Source organism: Zingiber officinale, chromosome 2B (genome assembly GCF_018446385.1).
Source record: "Zingiber officinale cultivar Zhangliang chromosome 2B, Zo_v1.1, whole genome shotgun sequence".
In the NCBI taxonomy this organism is placed as follows: domain Eukaryota; kingdom Viridiplantae; phylum Streptophyta; class Magnoliopsida; order Zingiberales; family Zingiberaceae; genus Zingiber; species Zingiber officinale.
The window spans coordinates 78992704-79012634 of record NC_055989.1 but is presented as its reverse complement, the minus strand read 5'-3'; the positions used below and the strand labels follow the sequence as shown (position 1 = coordinate 79012634).

Below are 19931 nucleotides of genomic sequence, written 5' to 3'. Positions count from 1 at the left end.
CTGCTGATTTTGTTGATTCGAAGATGGTTGTTGATAAAATGAATTACCATACCTCAAATTTGGATGATTTCTCCAACCCGGATTGTATGTAGAAGAATGAGGATCATATTTTTGTTGGAATTGAGCTCTAGAAAAGGCTGCTAAAGACTCATCTTGATGGAGATTCGGACAAAGTTCTGAAAGGTGATCTTGACTTGAACAAATGCTACATACTACACTTTGTTTACATGGAAATTGCATAGTTGGCACATTAGAAGATTGCGTAGCGTTGTTCAAGGCTAGTTGTTTCACCAAGGTCGTTAATTCCATCAATGAATTCTTTATCTCCTTTTGATCATTTGAAACCATTTGAACTTCACCAACTCCTCTGGTCGTGAGTGCTCTACTTCCAAATTGCTGTGAATTTTCAGCCATGTTCGAAATTAGCTCCCGTGCTTGCTCTGGAGTTTTGTTCACTAAAGCTCCTCCAGCTGCTGCATCTATCATACTTCTGTCCATAGGTAATAAACCCTCATAGAAGTATTGGACTAGTAACTGCTCACTGATTTGGTGTTGAGGACAACTTGAACATAGTTTCTTGAATCTCTCCCAATAATCATAAAGTGTCTCTCCCACCACTTGTTGAATCCCACAGATGCTTTTCCTGATAGTTGAAGCTGGAAAGAATTTCTCCAAGAATGCCTTCTTCATGTCAATCCAAGAAGTAATGTATCCTGGTGGCAAATAATACAACCAATCTTTTGCTACTCCAGTTAATGAAAATGGAAAAGCCCTTAGCTTGATATCCTCTTCTGAAATTCCTTGTGGCTTCATGGTTGAGCAAACCACATGGAATTCATGCAAATGTTTGTTTGGGTCTTCTCCAGATAATCCTTGATATTTGGGAAGCAAATGAATCAACCCTGATCTCAGCTCAAAATCACCAGCTAAAGTTGGATAAGTGATGCATGAATACTTGAAAGCCTCATCAGGAGCTGCAAGCTCCTTCATTGTTCTGCTCTGATCAGCCATGGGGGTATTTGAAGATGATAAAGAACTTCCTGAGTCCTCTGAAATTTTTTCCTGAATTCTCAAAGCTTTGAAAGTCCTTTCAATCTCTGGATCAAGATCAAGTAACTTATCACCCGAAGACCTGGTCATACAACCAAAAATCAACGATTAGAACAAAAGTAGATTGGCACTAAAATTAAGCAAGTGATAACAAAATCTAAAAACAAATAAACTCTACTAGTTTCCCCGGCAACGGCGCCAAAATTTGGTACGTTTGAATTGGTTGTCACGAATGAACTCCAAATTAATTAATCTCAAAAACTCCCAACTACTTCAGATTGTTGCAGTATAAAGCCAAGGTCGAGTCTCTCAAGGAAACTAGTAAACGAATATTCATTTTAGGTGTTATGGTATTCATTTATTCCTAAACTAGATTAGCTGAGTTGAGTACACACTAATGAATGAAATCTAAGATGAGGTAAACACAAAGCAATTTTCTACGTCGGCAACTACTCAAAACTGAAACGATTCAAATAAATTGAAGCAACCAAAGTCAAATGCAGTCGAACAAAAACTACTCTTTAATGCTAAAGCACTAGCATTCTTCTCTAAGTTAAGATCTGGAATCCATTACACTAAACAACACTAACTAAAATTACTGCATCGAGAACAATGAAAATATGAAAACTAGCTGAAAGTACTGCGTCAAATAACAATAAGGAAGTCTGCAAAAACTATAAGGACAACAACTTATTACACTAATAGAACCTATAGACTAACTGTATCGAACTCACAGATTGAAACCTAATCATCTTCACAGCAACCTACTGAAATTACTGCATTAAAATAAAATCAGAACTGATTCCACTTAAGTATTCTACTGGAAATTTCTGTGTCAAAGATCTACAATCAAATCTGTAGCAACTACAAGACCAGGAACCAATTAAACTCACTTAAATCCATTGAAATTGTTGAATTGATATCAAGAACTGTAACTACTTTCATTAACAGAAACTTGCTAATAATTCTTCACTAAAGAACAGGGACAACAAACAAAATTTTGGAAAGAATCTAATCTAAACACTAAACTGAGCTACAAACGAGATCTAGATCTAGCTAAAAACAGTAATGAAATGCAGGATTAAACTAAACCAATTCCAATCACAACTAATTCTTGAATCACAACTCTTGGCGTCAACAAGAGTCCTCACTCAAAACCTCTATTGTGAAATCCAGAAAAGCAGAAAAAGAACGCAGCTGGTTTGTGTTCAGATCTAAAACTTGCTGATCTTGATCAAAGAAACCTCTCTGACAAAATACAAGTTCGAATTTACACAGAATTGTTGAAATCTGGATCTGCGATTCAAATCTGGGCCAGCAGTTGTTTGCTGATGGGGCTCTGATGGTGACTGGATGCAAATCGGAAAACATTAGAGAGACCTCTCTAACTCTTCCCGATGATGGCTGATGATCTCCTGCTGTCAATACCATTCGAACAGGGGCGGAAATGAAGATTTGAATCGCAGCCAAGCTTGCCGTCGAGACCTCTTTGGCGAACCTCCAGCTTCAGGAAATTAGGTCAGCAGCTTCCTTGTTTCTTCCTCAATGGATCTGCAGCTCAAGATGAGATTATTACTGGAATCGGGGGCTTGCGCACGCGCTAACGGAGAAGAAATCGCCGATGGCACGATGAACAGTAGGCGCAACCACTGTTCATCCGCGATTCTTTTGGGTTTTATACCAAGGTTTGAACCGGGATTTGCATTTGGTTTAGGGCTTAGTTTAGGAGGAGAATTAGGGATTTGATGAGAAGGTTTGACATGGGTTAGCTCAAGAGGAAAGCTCCATTTAATGGATCGGGCCCAATCCAAATTCTTGTAGTCTAATGAGCCTATTCCTTCAAAAGAAATAAAGTACCATTATTAGATAGGATTCCACAAGAAATATATAAAAAAATGCAACAAGGCTCTAAATAATTCTCAACTCATAAGATATAAGGTAAAACAAGAATTAATCATATGAGAAGATGCAAAATACTCAAATCAAGAGCCCGATTATGTACAAAAAATACTAGATATCAACCAGTCCAGGAAATTAGCTCCGTTGAGCTTGTCCTTCTCAAGGACGGAACGCAGGGAGAAAGAGTTCGTATTTGACGTCATGGTTATCTACAACAGAAAAAAATGCAGAAAAATAAATATCATATTCTATTAATCATCTAATTAGGCCTTTAATTAAATGATGCTCCCACTGAATTATAGAATTCATGTGGGACAAGATCCACATCATACTATGCTCTGAGTTAGCTTTGGCTAAAATGTCCAAGACTTAGTATGATCGGTAGGTAACTAATTACCAATTACATCTCTATGCAACTCTTGTTTATAGGATCAAGATCCGCATTTATATTAAAACTCAAGTTAGCTTTGGCTAATACGCCCAAGAGTTAATATAAACGTGATTTTGACCTATCTACCAACCATTGTAAAATGTCTATAGTTAAACTCGATTCAATTGAGTTAACTAGTTACTCAATCTAATTGAGTTGTACTCACCCATGCGTTGATAGGCGGGACCAAGATTGTCCCTCCGCACCCTACCAAGATAGTATGCGTTGCTCTGCTTCGGCAGATTCAACAACAACATGCGATCGAGGTAGTGATGGGTATCACGGCATGGTAGACATTTCGAGTTGACGCGATTGAGATCTAATCTAATCGTCGATGTGTATCAAATACTCGATTTAGATCTAATCTAATCGTGGAGGTGCATCATGTGCGCGACTTAGATCTAATCTAATCGTTAAGGCACTAATTAATTACTAATCTAGCATGCATCACATATACACACACAAGCAATTAATTAAATATTTTGTGATTAGTCATGGCCCTACTACGATCTTCTCAAGCCAATGAGAAGATCGGATGGCCAACCTAAGGTCAACAGCTTCTCAAGCTCCTTCCTTTGACCACCTTATGTTGCTCGCGCCCTCCTCGTAACTCCGTCTCAAGTGGACCTTCCACCGCTCCATTTTGTACATTACAAAAGTAAAACTCGAGTTACATTCGAGTCTAAACTATTTACAACAGGAATAAATAAATAGAAAGGCACAACGTGCAGGTCGCATATCAAATATACAACACGCACAATCACATGACGGCACGTAGGCCGTATTATGAATTACAACACACAATATCCAATCAAATTGGGTCTTTTGGACCATGACCATCACAAAATAATACATAATTCTAAATTATGTAATTTCTATAATTTTTCTTACAATTTTTATGAGTAAAAATTTCCGGCGGTCCCGTTTAGTGATTTTCGGGCACAATCGCGGAACGAAGCCTCTTGCGAGGTCAGGGGCAGCACCCCTACCCGCGATATAACCATCGCGAGTGTTCCTAAGCGATCCTACAGTGCCTTAGTCCGCTGTCCCAAAACGATTTGGGGCGAAACTTTACCGTTTCAGAAATATTTTCTCGGTAGTCGAAGCCTACAAGTGTCTAAACACTTGTGCTTCGCTTCTACTAGAAAATTACCCATAAAATCTATAAAAATCATAAAAACACAGAAACTTACAGATCTGTAGAATTTCATAAAATTTAAAATAAAACTCGTACGCGCTTCGTACGTGGCTCTGATACCACTGTTGGGTTTTTCGGGCCGCAAAAATCGCTTTTTGCGTTGCGGAAACCCCGAAATTCCCATGCCACCGGATCCGTGCGAAGATTAAAATTTTGTAAAATCTTTCACGTACGAGTTTTCTAACATAGCATACATTAGGCTTCCTACAGCTGAAGCATAAGGAACTGCCTTCATGTCCTCTATCTCCTTTGATGTCTTTGTAGACATCTCTTTAGATAAAGCTACTCCATGCCTAAAAGGTAGAAAACCTTTCTTGGAGTCTTGCATGCTAAAATGAGCTAGGATTGTATCAATATATGAAGCTTGGGATAAGCACAACATTCTTTTCTTGCGATCCCTTATTACTTTGATCCCGAGAATATGTGTGCATTCTCCCAAATCCTTCATATAGAATTGCTTGGACAACCATACCCTTACTTCCGACAACACTTTGATATTGTTTCCAACTAATAAAATGTCATCTACGTATAGTACAAGAAATACCACCACATTTTCGTTACACTTCTTGTATACACAAGACTTATCCGGACACTGAATAAATCCATACGACTGAATTACTTCATTAAACCGGATATTCCAAGACCTTGAAGCTTGCATCAATCCATAAATAAACCGATTTAGCTTACAAACTAGATGCTCTTTGCCCTTTGCTATGAACCCCTCTGGTTGCTTCATATGGATGTTTTCTTCAAGACTTCCGTTAAGGAAAGCTGTCTTGACATCCATTTGCCAAACCTCATAATCCATATGAGCGGCAATAGATAAAAAAATTTGGATAGACTTGAGCATAGCTACCGGCAAAAATGTTTCCTCATAATCGATTCCCTCTTTCTGAGTGTGCCCCTTCGCAACAAGCCTTGCTTTGAAGGTTTCCACCTTCCCATCTATCTCTCTTTTTTTTTGTAGATCCACTTACATCCAACGACTTTTACACCATTTGGTGGTTTTACAAGCTCCCAGACCTTATTAGATTCTATTTCAGAATTCATCTCTCTTTGCCAAGATACTGCATCTTTATCTTGGAGTGCTTCGTCATATGTCCAGGGATCATGTTCATGTTCACCAGGGATCAAGTTCAAAGAATCTCCCAAAAACATGAATCTTTCAGGTTGCCTCACAACCCTCCCACTACGACAAGGCACTGTTTGTAACTGTGCATCATTTGTGACACGCGTTGCAGTTTCTTGTGATATTTCATCTTGTATTATTGGTACTAGACTAGACGTGCCCTCTCTAATTTCTTCTAGAATAATTTCACTCATGAGCTTATGGTTCATTACATAATCTTCCTCTAAAAATCGAGCATTGGTGCTAACAATGATCTTCTGATTTTTAAGATTATAAAACAAACCACCTTTCGTTCCTTTAGGATATCCTACAAACATACAAACTTCTGTACGTAATTCTAACTTGTCAGTATCTCCCTTCAGCACATGTGTTGGACTATCCCATATCCGAATATGACTCAGATTAGGCTTACGCCCATTCCACAATTCTATGGGAGTAAAGGGTACTGATTTAGAAGGTACTATATTCAAAATGTATACTGCTGTTTCCAGAGCATATCTCCAAAATAAATTTGGTAATTCTGAATAACTCATCATTGATCTAACCATTTCCATAAGAGTCATATTCCTTCGTTCTGCCACACCATTCTGTTGGAGTGTACCAGGTGCAGACAATTGAGATTAAATCCCGGCCTCTGATAAGTAATTCCTAAACTCTCCAAAGAGGTATTTGCCACCACGATCAGACCGTAGTGTCTTGATACTTTTACCATGATGTTTCTCCACATCAGCCTTGTACTCTTTGAACTTATCAAAACATTCAGACTTGCGGTGCATCAAGTAAATGTACTCATATCTCGAATAGTCGTCTATAAAAGAGACAAAATATTCGCAACCACCTCTTGCTTGGATAGACATAGGACCGCACAAATCAGAATGAACTAGTTCCAACACATCTTTGGCTCTATACCTCTTAGCCTTAAAAGGTCTCTTGGTCATTTTTCCTTCCAAGCAAGATTCATAGGTTGGAAAGTTTTCCACCACTAATGAACCCAAGAGTCCATCAGCTATAAGCCTTTGAATCCTACTTAAGTTAATATGACCAAGTCTTAGATGCCAAAGATATGTTTGGTTCATTTCCAAAGGTTTCTTTCTCTTATTAGAATTAGAGGATGTATTATTAATTTTCATTTGTTGCTTTGTGGGAGAAATTGGATTTAGAGTATACAAATTACCTACTAATGTACCAGAACAGATAATAACCCTATTTTTCTTGATAACTACTTTGTCATCAAAAGAAACAGAATATCCATCCACAAACAGTTTAGAAACTGAAATTATATTCTTTCTAAAAGTTGGTACATAAAGATAATTTCTCAAAATCAAAATTCTATTCCTATCAAATGATAAGTAGATGTCTCCCACTGCAACAGCCGCCACCTTCGTAGCATTGTCCATGTAGACGGTTATCTCTCCTTCATATAGTCGACGGGTTTCCTGGAACCCCTGCAATGAATTGCAGACATGATACACACCAGGTGCTGGTAGATAACACCGCTAAACATGTTTCAACTACTAGAGAATAAGATATACCTTTATTGTTCTCTTTCCTACGAGGACAGTCCGCCTTCCAATGTCCAGACTGCTTGCAGATGAAGCACTTGCCCTTTAGCTTCTTCACTCCTGCTTTTGGTCCAGTACTTAGAGATCTATTCACCTTCTTTGCTGAGCCAGCCTGTTTCTTCTTCTTCTTGCCTTTCGACTTAGAAGTAGAAACATTTTCAACAAAGTGAATCTGAGAACTATGACGGAATATAACTTCTGTTGCCTGAAGTTCTATCAGAAGTTCCGCCAACGTATAAGCCCTTTTATTCATGTTATAGTTCAGGCGGAACTGCTCAAAACTTCTGGGTAGCGTTTGGAGAATAATATCGATCTGGGTTTCCCCATCGATTTCAGCTCCAAGGAGTTGTATTTCGTTCAAGTAAGCCATCATCTTTAGGATATGATCCCTTACGGGTGTCCCCTCTGACATGGTGGCTGTTATTAATTTTTTCATTGCCTCTTGCCTGGCAGCCTGATTCTGGTGTCCGAAGAGTTCCTTGAGATTGTTCATCATATCATAAGTAGTTGGTAAGTCCTGATGCTGATGTTGCAGCACATTTGACATTGAAGCCAAAATGTAACACCGCGCCATCTCATCTGCCTTTACCCATTTCTTATGATACTAAATCTCCTCTTCACTAGAATCACTATTAGGCACATTAGGGCAGACCTCTAACAGTACAAACTTATAGCCTTCAGCAGTTAGGACAATGTCCAGGTTTCTTTTCCAATCTATGTAATTGGGACCAGTAAGTTTGTTCTCTTTCAGTATAATAGTCAGTGGGTTGAAAGTCATCCTAAGAATCACAAAATAAGTTTTGGTCAAGACTCTAAATTTAGAATAATATTGATTCCTCAAATAATACTATTTAAATTTACCAACACCTCAAAACACCGTGAATTTTACATGCCACGTTAGTGTGAACGTATACAAATTCAAACATTTGTAAGAGGAGGTTTTACCCATTAATTTTATTATCTTGTTATCCTAACTTTATGACAAATAAAATTAATAGTTGGTTTTCCTTTGGTCACGCAAAAAATAGCAGTGATTCCATTGGGGAGGATACTATTGAATGCGTCTAAGTGTATACCATTACTTGATACTTAGTCCATTAAATAGGATTGTGCCTCTTCAGTTGGAGAAGATCACACGCTCCTAAATAATTTCCTATAATCATCCATAAAAGGAAGTTTGATCTAGTGACCCGCAAACAAACTCATCCGTTGTGGAGGAAGGCACTCAGAGCCAACACGTAAGTTTGTTTGCATCACTTTCAAACCAGTAATGGAGACCATGAAATTTATTTAAAATCCCTCTCCCACTTAGTTTTTTAAGGTGAGAAATTTTATCATGCAAGCACACATCACATGCACACACACATCACAGTAAATAAAAGCAATAAATATGAAAATTAATTTTCTAACTATTATGGCTTTTTCCATCACTGTCCTCCATGTGCTGCCAACCTTAGCTACTGTCATCTTTAGCCACTGCAATCGGGTCTAGTTGTCGCATCTATCTTGCTTCTTATTCCGCTGCGCCTCTAGTCCTCAAATAGTACACACCTCGCAAGGATACGATCCGCGACAAAAATAAAATTTTACATTTATCGATCCTATATTCCACAAGGGAATGTACATGTAATTTAGATCGAAACAAAAATGTAAAATTCTAAAAGTAATACAGCTCCTGCTATATTTAATACATATAATCATACACATACATAAAATGCCCTCGACATGTCCGAGGATCTAATCACACACAATCGCAATAAGTCATAATAGTTGGAGCCTGTAACCACAGAGTTAGCATATCCTACTATTATCCTGCCTAATTATGTATGACATGTGCATAATTAAACTGAAAACCAAACACACAGGGGCAAACCCTAGCTCTGATACCAATTGTTGGTTGCTACTCGGAATATCATACTGGTTCCCCTGTATAAAAATTTTGTACAAGTCCCAAACCTTTCCTAACAACCTATTGTGTTCTTTAGAAATTAAATTTGAAATCGCAAACAGAACTTAACATTATTGATTCCAAATTCAACTTATCTGTTCTTAGAGATTTAGACTCGGATTGCAAACGATGCTTAACATTATTAATCCAAATCCACCCATGTTACAAATTTGATTAAATATTTATTTCAGAGATCGACTTCCAGGTTAAACATGGCGAGGCACTAGGCCTTCTTGGGTATGGGATCATCCACCACTTCCTAGACAAAACCTTTCAACGAAATTCAATATTTAATCTCCTTATAGTAACCCTAGGTTTAACCAATAAGAATAATCGAATCACAAGATTGAAAAAACAAAAGAAACACAAGATCAAATCATAAATCCGAAACCTAGAATCGTTAGCCTCTTGTGTTTAGTATTTCAAGATCTAAACAAAAGAATAAACTAGTTATGATGCGGAAACTAACAATTAGTTATACCTTTTGTAACTTATAGACCTTATGATCTTCTATCGTATTCCTCTTCTTATCTCGGAAGTTGTGTGGGTGACGATCTACCGAGATGAGAATCCACCCAAGCCTCCTTCTTCTTCTTGCAAGTTTTGGCCACCAACAATCTCCTTGAAATGAAGAACTTCGGCCACCAACCAAGCTCAAAGGGATGCTAAGAAACAAAGCCTCCTTTCTCTACTTCTTCTCCAAGTAAATCTGACCACCAAAATCTCCTTGAGATTTGATGTCGCCAACCACCAAAGAAGAAGAAAAGGAGGAGAGGAAGTATGAGGGCCGGCCACCACCAAGGAAGAGAGGAGAGGAATAATAGATGTGTTGTTAGGTGAGGCACCTCTACCCTCTCTTTTATATTCCCTGGTCTTGGCAAATAAGGAAAGTTTTATAATTAAAATTTCCTTATTTTCCTTGCCAATGTTTAAGAAGGAAAATTTAATTAAAAACTTCCTTATAAACCTTTCAATGGCCAGCCACTACAAGTCCTCCAAATAAGGAAAGTTTTAAACACAAAATTAAAACTTCCTAATTTGTTTCCGGAAATTTTTAAAATAAAAATTTATCTTTTAAAATTCCCTTCATAGTTGGTTATAAAAGAAAACTTTTATAAATTAAATTCTCTCTATTAAAACATGTGGATGATTACAATTAAAGAAAGTTTTCTCCAAAAATTAAAATATTCCTTTTAACTACAAATAAGGAAAGATATCAAACCTTTCTCTTAATCCTTTGTAGAAACTATAAAAGAAAAAATTTAATTTTAAAACTCTCTTTTAAATCATGGCTTCCACATAAGGAAAAATTTTAAAATTAAAATCCCTTTTATTTTTATTGTGGCCGGCCACCTACTTGGGCTCCAAGCTAGGGTCGGCCACCACTTGAACCCATCTCTCCTTGGTTTGGCCAACCCTAGCTTGGGCTCCAAGCTAGGCTTGGCCGGCCACCTTAAAGTAGATAAGAAGTTGGGTATAGGTGGGTATAAGACTTTATAAATAAGAGGCTACGACAGGGACCGAGAGGAGGAATTGGTTTTGGTCTCCCGATGAACTTGTGCTTCCTGTGTTCGCCCCGAACACCCAACTCGAGTTCATCAATAATAACTCATACCACTAAAGAGTTATTATTGAACTACCGCACCAATCCCATATTACTATATGGGCTCCTTCTTATCATGAGTGTGTTAATCTCCCTGTGTTTAAGATATCGAATGCCCACTAATTAAATGAGTTACTGACAGCTCACTTAATTAATATCTAGCTCCAAGAGTAGTACCACTCAACCTTATTGTCATGTTGGAATAAGTTCACCTGCAGGGTTTACATGATAATCCTTATGAGCTCCTCAAGGGGACATCATCAACCTAGATTTCTAGGACACGGTTTCATTCTATAATTAACAACACACCATATAAATAATATCATTTCTCAACTTATCGGGCATATTGATTTATCGAACTAAATCACACCCTTTGATAAATTAAAGAAATACATATTAAGTATACGTGCTTGTTATTATATCATGATTAAGAGTACACACTTCCATAATAACAGAGGTCTTGTTTTCTTAAAGCGTCAGTATAAAAAGAAACTACCTCAAATTGTCCTGCTCAATACACTCAGAGTGTACTAGTGTAATTTTATAGTTAAGATAAACTAATACCAAATTACACTATGACTATTCCAATGGTTTATTCCTATACATCTTAGTCATGAGCTACTATTTATAACTTATAAGGAATTGATAACATGATCTTCTGTGTGTGACACCACACACCATGTTATCTACAATATAAATTAATTGAACAACTACACTTAGCATATAAATGTAGATATTTGATCAATGTGATTCTTTATTTCAAAGTAAATGTTTACAAAAGCTAGGGTTTTAGTATACACTCTAACAGAAGGAACTTCCAACACTAAGGTATCAAAAATAGATTTAATTTTAAATAAATTATATAATATTAAAATGTAGGAAGGAGAATCGGTGAGTCTGCTGCATGCATGGATCCAAGATCTCCTCAACGGCCTTTGCACGATCGATCAGAAAGTGGAGAATCGAGACATCATAAGGTACACTTAAATACTTTTCCGAGGAACATTTTATGGGCATCCATAGTAGATGCTTATAAAGTTTCCAAAAATCTTTTATTAATAAGATTAGATGAGTTATTTTCTAAGTTTGAATTGCATGAACAAACTAATGTTATTATGGTTGAGAAACATATTGCGTTACTTGCAGGAAAGTTCACAAACAAGAAGGTGAAACCCAAGTACCAACCTGAACACAAATATGAAGACGAATCAAATTCCAAAGACGAAGACGAGATCACCGCCAAACTAGTCAACCTAGTTCGGAAAATGCTTGAGAAGAAAAAGATGATCCAATCTAAGAATAAGCAGCTGAATCTGAATCAGACCACGAAGCCCAAATCAGAAGTGACCTGCTACGGGTATAATCAAAAGGGGCACTACAAGCCGGAATGTCCAAACAAAATGCAAAGAAGAAGGAAGGCTCTGGAAGTAACGTGGTCCGAGTCATTAAAAGACTTTGAAAAAGAAGAACAAGTTTAGGTGAGCTTCCTTGCTCTACTGGTACAAGCTCACATTGTCGAGATCAAATCCGAGTCAAAGCCCAAGATTGAATCAAAGGTCAAGTCCGAGAGAAATCATGGATCTATATCCATTTCCGAAGGACCAAACAACACTACAAGTTCTCCTCTACTAGATAAGTTGAATGGTTTAATAAATTATTTGATGCACAAATTAGAGTCTAATATTCGGATCAAGTTATTCCAAAAGGAGATAACAACCCTTCAGGAAGTGACAAACCTAAGTTCCTTGACTGAGCCAACTCAAATTGGAACTTCAACTCAGGTCCAACACCTAATGGAAGAAAATTTCAATTTGAAAACTCAAGTCAAGGAATTTAAGGACACAATGGAATGATTCATTTTGAGTTCCAAGAACCTTGGTATGATTCTTGGAAAGCAAAGTGTCGTTACATCAAATTCGGGTTAAAAAATCACCACATTCAAAATATTAGGTCAAAATTATAGATGAGGGTATTTTTACGATCAGGAGAATGATACGAACACATAGGAACTTGTATCATGAAATTTTGATATCTTTAGATCCATATTTAAAGCTTCCGATTATTTGTCCTTTTTTTAAAAATTTCGATTCTGAGATGAATCCCAGATTCGTTTGCCCCTTATAACTTTTTTTAATATTTTTTTAAAAAATTTCAATTTGGGACGAATTTTGTGACGAAAATAATTTTCGTTGGGAATTTACGACGAAAATATTTTGTTACAGATTTTGTTGCTAATTTGGATCGAATTTTATTTTTGTCGCCAAACTTGTTACGATTTTAGGACGAAAAATATTCGTCCCTAAATCATTGTTTTTTTGTAGTGAATTGAGGAAGAATTTACCTAAAAACCCTGAAAAAAAACTCCAAACTTACCTGAAAATCTCATGTTAGCAGTTAAATATGCAGCAATTTTCAAAGCTAAGTGTGCTTAATGTACAACAATTTCAACGCATGAAAACAATGATAAAACATTTAAACAATGAAAACAACACAAAATTGAACAAGCCATCTATGACAATACTTCATGTTCACGTATCAGAAAAGGTTAACATTTACAGTGAACAGGAATAATGAGGCAATTCTTTTAGCAATGTCAAATGCAATAAAAGGTTTTCTCTAGCAAATCTTTGGCGGCTTATCATTCGAATGCACAAAGGCATTGTTTGGTTTCATGAAACATTGATGGTCTGATTCTCTCTGTCCAATCCCTGTAGGCATGACAAATCAAATATGTCCGAACCATCTGCAATTTGCAAACAATTTTTTAGATATTAGTTGGTGACGACATAGTTTTAGAACCTGAATTCAATGAACTTTGGATCACCACAGCCAATAATTCAATCAATTAAATTGCAAATAGAATCAAACATCAATCTAATGGCATTTCATAACATAAGAAAATATCACTTCATTTTACCCCCTAGCATTTTTCTGCCTTTCCAAATATTTTTGTCAATTTCCAACACTTTCTCGAGTTTAGTTAAAATGACCATTGTAATTTTACAATAATAGTTTTACCCCACACTTTCAAAGTTTTGTCAATTCATCCCAGCAGCTGTTAATAGTAATGGTGGAGTGAATCGACTTTACTTATAAATGTGTAAGAAGTAAAACAACAATATTAAAACTGCAAGATCATTTTAACTATGACAAGATCAGAACCAACAAGCACAGTCCAATCCAAGTTTGATTTTTCACAATCAACAAGCAGTCCAGTCCAAGTTTTATAACTATGACAAGATCTATGACAAGATCACAACCAACAAGCAGTCAGTCCAATCCAAGTTTGATTTTTCACAATCAACAAGCAGTCCAGTCCAAGTTTTATAACTATGACAAGATCACAACCAGTTGGTTGATCCATTTTGAAACTGGATTGAATGTGATCTCTACACTAATTCTACTGAACCAGTGTTGCCGCTGATTCCTGGATGCATTAATCCAGTCTAATCTGGTTTTGAAAACTTAGACCCCAAAACTAGATTGACTTTGTTGATCTTTCGGAGAAACAAAAGGAAGTGTAAACTTAGCAAACTCACCAGAAGAAGATGGACGAGGTGATAAGTCTCTGACTGTTTCGATACGGATGTGTTCTGGTAAAATACAGCTGCCGAATGAGCCTACACTTCACAATCTCCACGTCAGTTACTATGTCAAAAATTCAAAACTAGAGAATACATTGATCTGATCAAAATACTTACCAATGTTAGCTAGTCTATTCACCCATCCTGGAATTGGCTTCCCTATCAGCTGCATGCTTACTTCCTCTGTAAAATGGTTGCAGTTCTTGTCCATCAAATGGTAGGTATCACCATAGTACTTCTCAGAAAGATCTTCGATAAATAAGCGAAATTCTGAGCGAGACATGTTCGTGGTGCCCAGCCACACAGATCGTCTGAAGATGAATCCAGGACAGCTTTTTGGCTCCACTTCAAATACCCCGCTCATCGAAAAATCATGTGCTCCAAATCCATATTCCATGCCATGAACTTCACAGGAACAAAAGAGCAGAATTGTCAAATTGTGAGCTATCAAATTAGAAGTATGATGGATAAGGGATCATCATCATTCAGAATGATTGGTAAATGAGCAACATTACGAGTTGTACTTAAATTGTAACGCCTAAATTTAATCCCACATGACATCATGAGTTAATGGCTAATCAAAAAGTTTTATATGGATAAGTGAGCTCCTATTAACTTGGATTTGAACATTTTGAATCAGTGGTTGATCCTAGCAAGTCAATGAGTTAGCAAATTTTTTGAAAAATATGAAATTGATAACACAAATTTAGAAGCCTATGAAATTGATAGCAAACAAGTGCAAAAGATTGTTTTTTTTACAACATAGAAGTTAGATATGATTTACATCTAGTTTCAACAATGATAGGAAAAGCACAAGCAGATTAGTTTTGTTCTATGAAGAATTGAACCTAAAAGAAGTGAAAGTTTGTGATGGAATCGCTTTAAACTGTCACAAGAAACAACTTGTATATCAATTGCAACTTCTTAGAATTCCTGATAAAATGCAATTTGTACAAGAAAAGCGAAAAACATTCAATCCTTACGAAGATTACGAGACAGATAGTCAAAAATCAAACAGAGCCCTTGAAGTCGAACCTTCAATCCCAGAATGGAAGATACCGATCCCCAAATAATATAGGTACTTATTCACCGGCGAGATATCGTAAATGTTCAAGTAGAGATGCGTCTTGCCGCTTCCGTTTCCGATCCCGTCTCCGTCCTCATCAATCAACGTCCTAGGAAAATAGGACTTGGAAACAACGGAGGGCATATTAGACGGGATCGGCGAACGAAGAGCGGAAGAGCCCGATCTCACTAGTTTCGCATACGCATTGTCAGTACTTCCTGTTCAGAAATCGGGGCAGGTAAAGAGGCATCGATCGGATCAATCGCCGGAGAGGGACGAAGCCGGGAGATCGGACCGGCGAGAAGGGGCAGCGCGGTGGAGGCCTCGCTCCACCCGCTTCTTCGCCGATGGAAGGAAGAAGAGAGAAAGGAGTGACCGAAGCCTCTGTTCAATTTTGACCGCGACACGAAACACCTTTGCCGATGCAGCTAATACAAATTGGCCACGTGGACATGAGAGCTTCAAAATATGTAAAATTTGGGGGGCACTTCGACAAACAACGTAAAGCATAGAGTAAATTGAAACTTATCATTTCCCAGGCCCAAATAACCCAACATGATTGGGTCCAAGGCCCAATTTAACCCAAAACGCTTATTTATGGTCGGAGGCAGCGAGCTTCACAGTTTCACATCCGACTCAAACATGGCGACTACGGCGATGGCGGCGGCGGCGATCGCTGCGACACCGTCGACGGTAAAGACTTCCTTCTATGCCTGCAACCACCACGCTCCCTTCCTCTCGTCTTGCCGCCCCCGTCTCTCCTTCCACCATCGCCTCTCCTCTTCTCCCCTAACCCTCCCTTCCCTTTGGGCCCCAAAATACAGCCCCATCCACCGCCATTGCGCCGCTTCTGCCTCCTCTAAGGTAGATGCTTCTACTGCTACTTTCCACGGCCCGTGCTACGTCCTCGGAGATAACATCGACACCGACCAGATCATCCCGGCGGAGTACCTCACCCTCGTCCCCTCCAAGCCCGACGAATACGAGAAGCTCGGATCCTACGCCTTTATCGGCCTCCCATCCGCCGCTTATTCTACTCCTTTTATTGCCTCCGGCGCCACGAAAACTGGCTTCCCCATCATCATCGCCGGGGCTAACTTTGGCTGCGGTTCCTCTCGCGAGCACGCCCCCGTCGCCCTCGGTGCTGCAGGCTCCCGGGCCGTCATTGCCGAGTCCTATGCCAGGATCTTCTTCCGTAACTCGGTGGCCACCGGAGAGATCTACCCGGTGGAATGTGAAAGGGTCGGATTGTGGAAGGAGTGCACCACAGGGGATATCGTGACGGTAGAGCTTGGGGAGAATCGGCTGATCAATCATACTACCGGAAAGGAGTACAAGTTGAAGCCGATTGGGGATGCTGGACCCGTTATTGAGGCCGGAGGGATCTTTGCTTACGCAAGGAAGGCCGGTATGATTGCTGCGCCATCTAATTGAAGGTAAGAACTTTTCTTATCGTTGAAAACTAAAATCTTGGTATGATGTACTGGAGGTCTGCGTGAATTCAGCTTATACATGGTAATTATTATCGATTGAAGTATATAGAAAAACATGTTTTTGTTTTGATGCAATAAAATCAATTCTTTCCACTTCTGGCCTAAAGAAAAAAAAAAAGCAATCCTTTGACCTTATGCTAGCGTTATGTATGTTCCTTGAAATGCTAACATGCAATTTTTTTGTTAGGTGATTGTGGAATTGATCATGTCTTCCTGTCCAATTCCTTTTTTTTTTAATTGGGAGAATGTTGATTGACGGAGCTGTTCTTGAAGATAAAGTTCAATAAAACACGGGGGATAACATCTGTTGTCAATAGAATGTTTGAACAAAATCAATTAAAACGATAAGTTAAATCTCTCTATTGTAAGTGAATACCTTAAGTTAAAACTACTAAACTTATAATGCCTAGGCAAAAAGTGCTCTCAAGATGTTATACTCGTAAACAACTTAAAATGGCATGCATTTCCAGGTCTGGTGGATCTATTTGTTTCTCTTACTGATTGTACTCTCAGTGTAGAGAATATGATATGGCGGGTATGAAGGACCGAAATCTTTCTTCTAGAGGACCTTTGTAAGTGAAGATTCATATTAGATTATGCCTTCAACTTAGGTCATACGAAACAACTAGGAAAGTTTCCTTTCCCTGTGAAGATTCATATGAAATTATAGCTTGAACTCTGGGTCACATGAGACAACTAGGAAATTTTCCTTTCTAAATATTTAATGACACTGCCATCCCAAAATAAATCCAGAATAAAAGAAAAAAAATACCTGTCCTTACTGTAAAATCTATAATGCAATAAATGTAAAGCATTGCAGTTGACCATAGACCACTTTAGTTGAAAGAAATGTGGGATTGTTTCTGTTTAAAGTGCTTATTATTTAACTGTGAAGAATAATAAAAGAACTCAGGTGCAGATTTTGCTGATTCGTAAGTCATGATGGAGCCTTCTCCTCCTCTTTAAATAAAAAGGAAATTATTCATCCAAAAAGGGAAAATAAAATAAAACATTTTGGTGATAGACAGAGAATTAAAGAAATTGTAGATTTGGTGCTAGGCACTGAGCTACTAAAGAAACAGAATAATCATCACTGTTTTTGATGTTTGCGTGAGAAAGGACCAATAAGAATGAAAAATATTTCTCCCTTATTCCTTTTTTGTGTTCTGTCCTGGCTGATATTGGTACTTGACCTGATATTCTTGTTATTTGTTTTATTGATGAGAAATTCTCATGTCATATATTTTCTATTTCCCATTATATAGAAGAGTAGGGTGGGTCAAACTTGTTATGTTTGCTTAACATAGAACTTATAAATGTGTCCAGCACCTTTGTGCTTTGTTTATGTGCACCTAATGGACTGATGCCTGAGTTTGAGACCCTATCAAAACCCTTCGACTCCTGGATTACCTAGATGTAGAATCCAACTGCTTTGCTTTTCCTCAGTGCTAGGCGCATGAGGCATTTGACTACTAGATGCGTGCAAACTCACCTAACTTGGTTTGGTTGCTCCCAATTGCATTTGACTAGTATATGGCTATATGCATATTGATATTTGTACCTCGAATCTTGTCTTTTTTGCTAATATGTATGTTTTTTTCTTGTTTGTTGGTTTGAAAACCCTAACAGTTCACTCAGATTTTCTAATATAAATTTCAGTTTCTGACGGTATTCATTCTTGTTTGGTTTTGGTTTTTCATGGACTTGGTGAATCCTTACCTAAAGTATCACACTAGCTAATCTGACTAATCTAGAAAAAGAGTTCTTTAGAAATGGGTGGATCTTAACACTTATTCCTTTGACGTATGATTTATTGTCAGGTTAAACCAGTTTGGTACCTTTTATCTAAGAAAACCCTAGGTAAACCTCTCACTTCCTTCTGGGAGCAGAAGATTCATCTTGACATCCCTCTGCTGCGATGTCAGTCCCTAGTCAATTTTCTGGTTCATAGTTATTATTTTGTCAGAAATTCTAGAAATTGGTTCCGCCTCTACTGGTAGTGCTCCATCTTGTAGCTTACAGATGTCAAATCCATACCAAACAGATTCTTTAAAGATTTGATCCAGTCTACCATAAAGGTTCCCACTTTAGGTTTATTTTACTTTACAATTTTTGCATACAATGACTTCTGTGCATAGTGTTTAAGAATGGAGAACCTGACCATTCTCCACGACTTCCATAACAATGATATATATCCATCAGTCTGTGAAACTATTCTTGCATATATGATTTCACCCAGCTCTTCATACATTTGTAGGTTAGGTTGCAAAATTTGCTTCTTACTACAAGAATGAACTGTTTACTTGTCGGTGTTTTGTTGCAGACTTAAAGCACCACGATAATGAATTTGCAGTAGCAGAGGTGTTCTCTTGAGGTGTCCTTACGATAATGAATTTGCAGTAGCAGAGGTGTTCTCTTGGGGTGTCCTTACGATAATGAATTTGCAGTAGCAGAGGTGTTCTCTTGAGGTGTCCTTAACCAGTCTGTGCTTGTGTCTCTACCTTGCAAGTGTGGTCCATTAGCGTCGAGAGATCTATGAAACAGTGTGTAATAAGGTGTACTCTCCTTGTAGTACTTTACTGGAACTTTGTGTACCGTAGTTGCCTTGTTCTGTTCATCATTATTTGAATTTTATTACTCCGTCTTGAATTCAAGCCTGTGAACACTGCAGTGATTTCGGATTTATGCTTTGTTTACTTGGGAGGATGGATCTAAAACTGAGTGAAAATTTTCACACGAAAAGTACATGTTTATTTCAACAGGGAGGGATTACTCATCTTTTCCATAGTTTATTTAGGATAAAATACGGATTTATAAATCCATCGATCGATTTTGGATTGTTTTTTTTATCCGTCCAAAATGAACGGAAGCGAATTCCTTCTTCTTTCGTCACATCTTCACTTACAACTGTGCAAGCTATGGGCACTGCCGGCCTCCCTTCCCAGTCGACTCATGCGGCTTTCTTCTTT

General features: G+C 37.9%; 2 protein-coding genes and 1 long non-coding RNA gene across 4 annotated transcripts; 1 reads left to right on the top strand and 2 right to left on the bottom strand.

Moving 5' to 3' along the window:
- Positions 1-804: 804 nt before the first annotated feature.
- Positions 805-2889, bottom strand: LOC122045970. The gene is made up of 2 exons (XR_006130156.1): positions 2325-2889; positions 805-1132 (listed from the first exon to the last, which is right to left on the bottom strand). It is a non-coding gene; the product is annotated as an uncharacterized LOC122045970 (long non-coding RNA).
- Positions 2890-13315: 10426 nt separating this feature from the next.
- On the bottom strand, positions 13316-15870 carry LOC122045969 (deSI-like protein At4g17486). Its single transcript, XM_042606425.1, has 4 exons — positions 15439-15870; positions 14521-14808; positions 14359-14439; positions 13316-13562 (listed from the first exon to the last, which is right to left on the bottom strand). The coding sequence occupies exons 1-4, from the start codon at positions 15611-15613 to the stop codon at positions 13489-13491; spliced, it is 618 nt and encodes a 205-aa protein (XP_042462359.1). The 5' UTR covers positions 15614-15870; the 3' UTR covers positions 13316-13488.
- A 217-nt stretch (positions 15871-16087) lies between these two features.
- On the top strand, positions 16088-19645 carry LOC122045968 (3-isopropylmalate dehydratase small subunit 1-like). Of its 2 annotated transcripts, XM_042606424.1 has the most exons (3): positions 16088-16905; positions 19286-19323; positions 19418-19645. In XM_042606424.1, exon 1 carries the CDS (start codon positions 16112-16114, stop codon positions 16901-16903), a length of 792 nt encoding a protein of 263 aa, XP_042462358.1. In that variant the 5' UTR covers positions 16088-16111; the 3' UTR covers positions 16904-16905; positions 19286-19323; positions 19418-19645. The 2 variants fall into 2 exon arrangements, with proteins under 2 accessions (XP_042462358.1, XP_042462357.1); XM_042606423.1 differs by having other exon boundaries at positions 19286-19645.
- The last annotated feature ends 286 nt before the right edge of the window (positions 19646-19931 follow it).

Excerpts from the sequence above, each read along its gene's own strand:
- LOC122045968 (XM_042606424.1), top strand. The coding sequence starts at position 16,112 with ATGGCGACTACGGCGATGGCGGCGGCGGCGATCGCTGCGACACCGTCG.
- LOC122045969 (XM_042606425.1), bottom strand. The coding sequence starts at position 15,613 with ATGCCCTCCGTTGTTTCCAAGTCCTATTTTCCTAGGACGTTGATTGAT. Across the intron at positions 14,809-15,438 it reads CTTCCATTCTGGGATTGAAG|TTCATGGCATGGAATATGGA; the intron begins GTTCGACTTCAA and ends GTTCCTGTGAAG. Across the intron at positions 13,563-14,358 it reads ACCTCGTCCATCTTCTTCTG|ATGGTTCGGACATATTTGAT; the intron begins GTGAGTTTGCTA and ends TGCAAATTGCAG.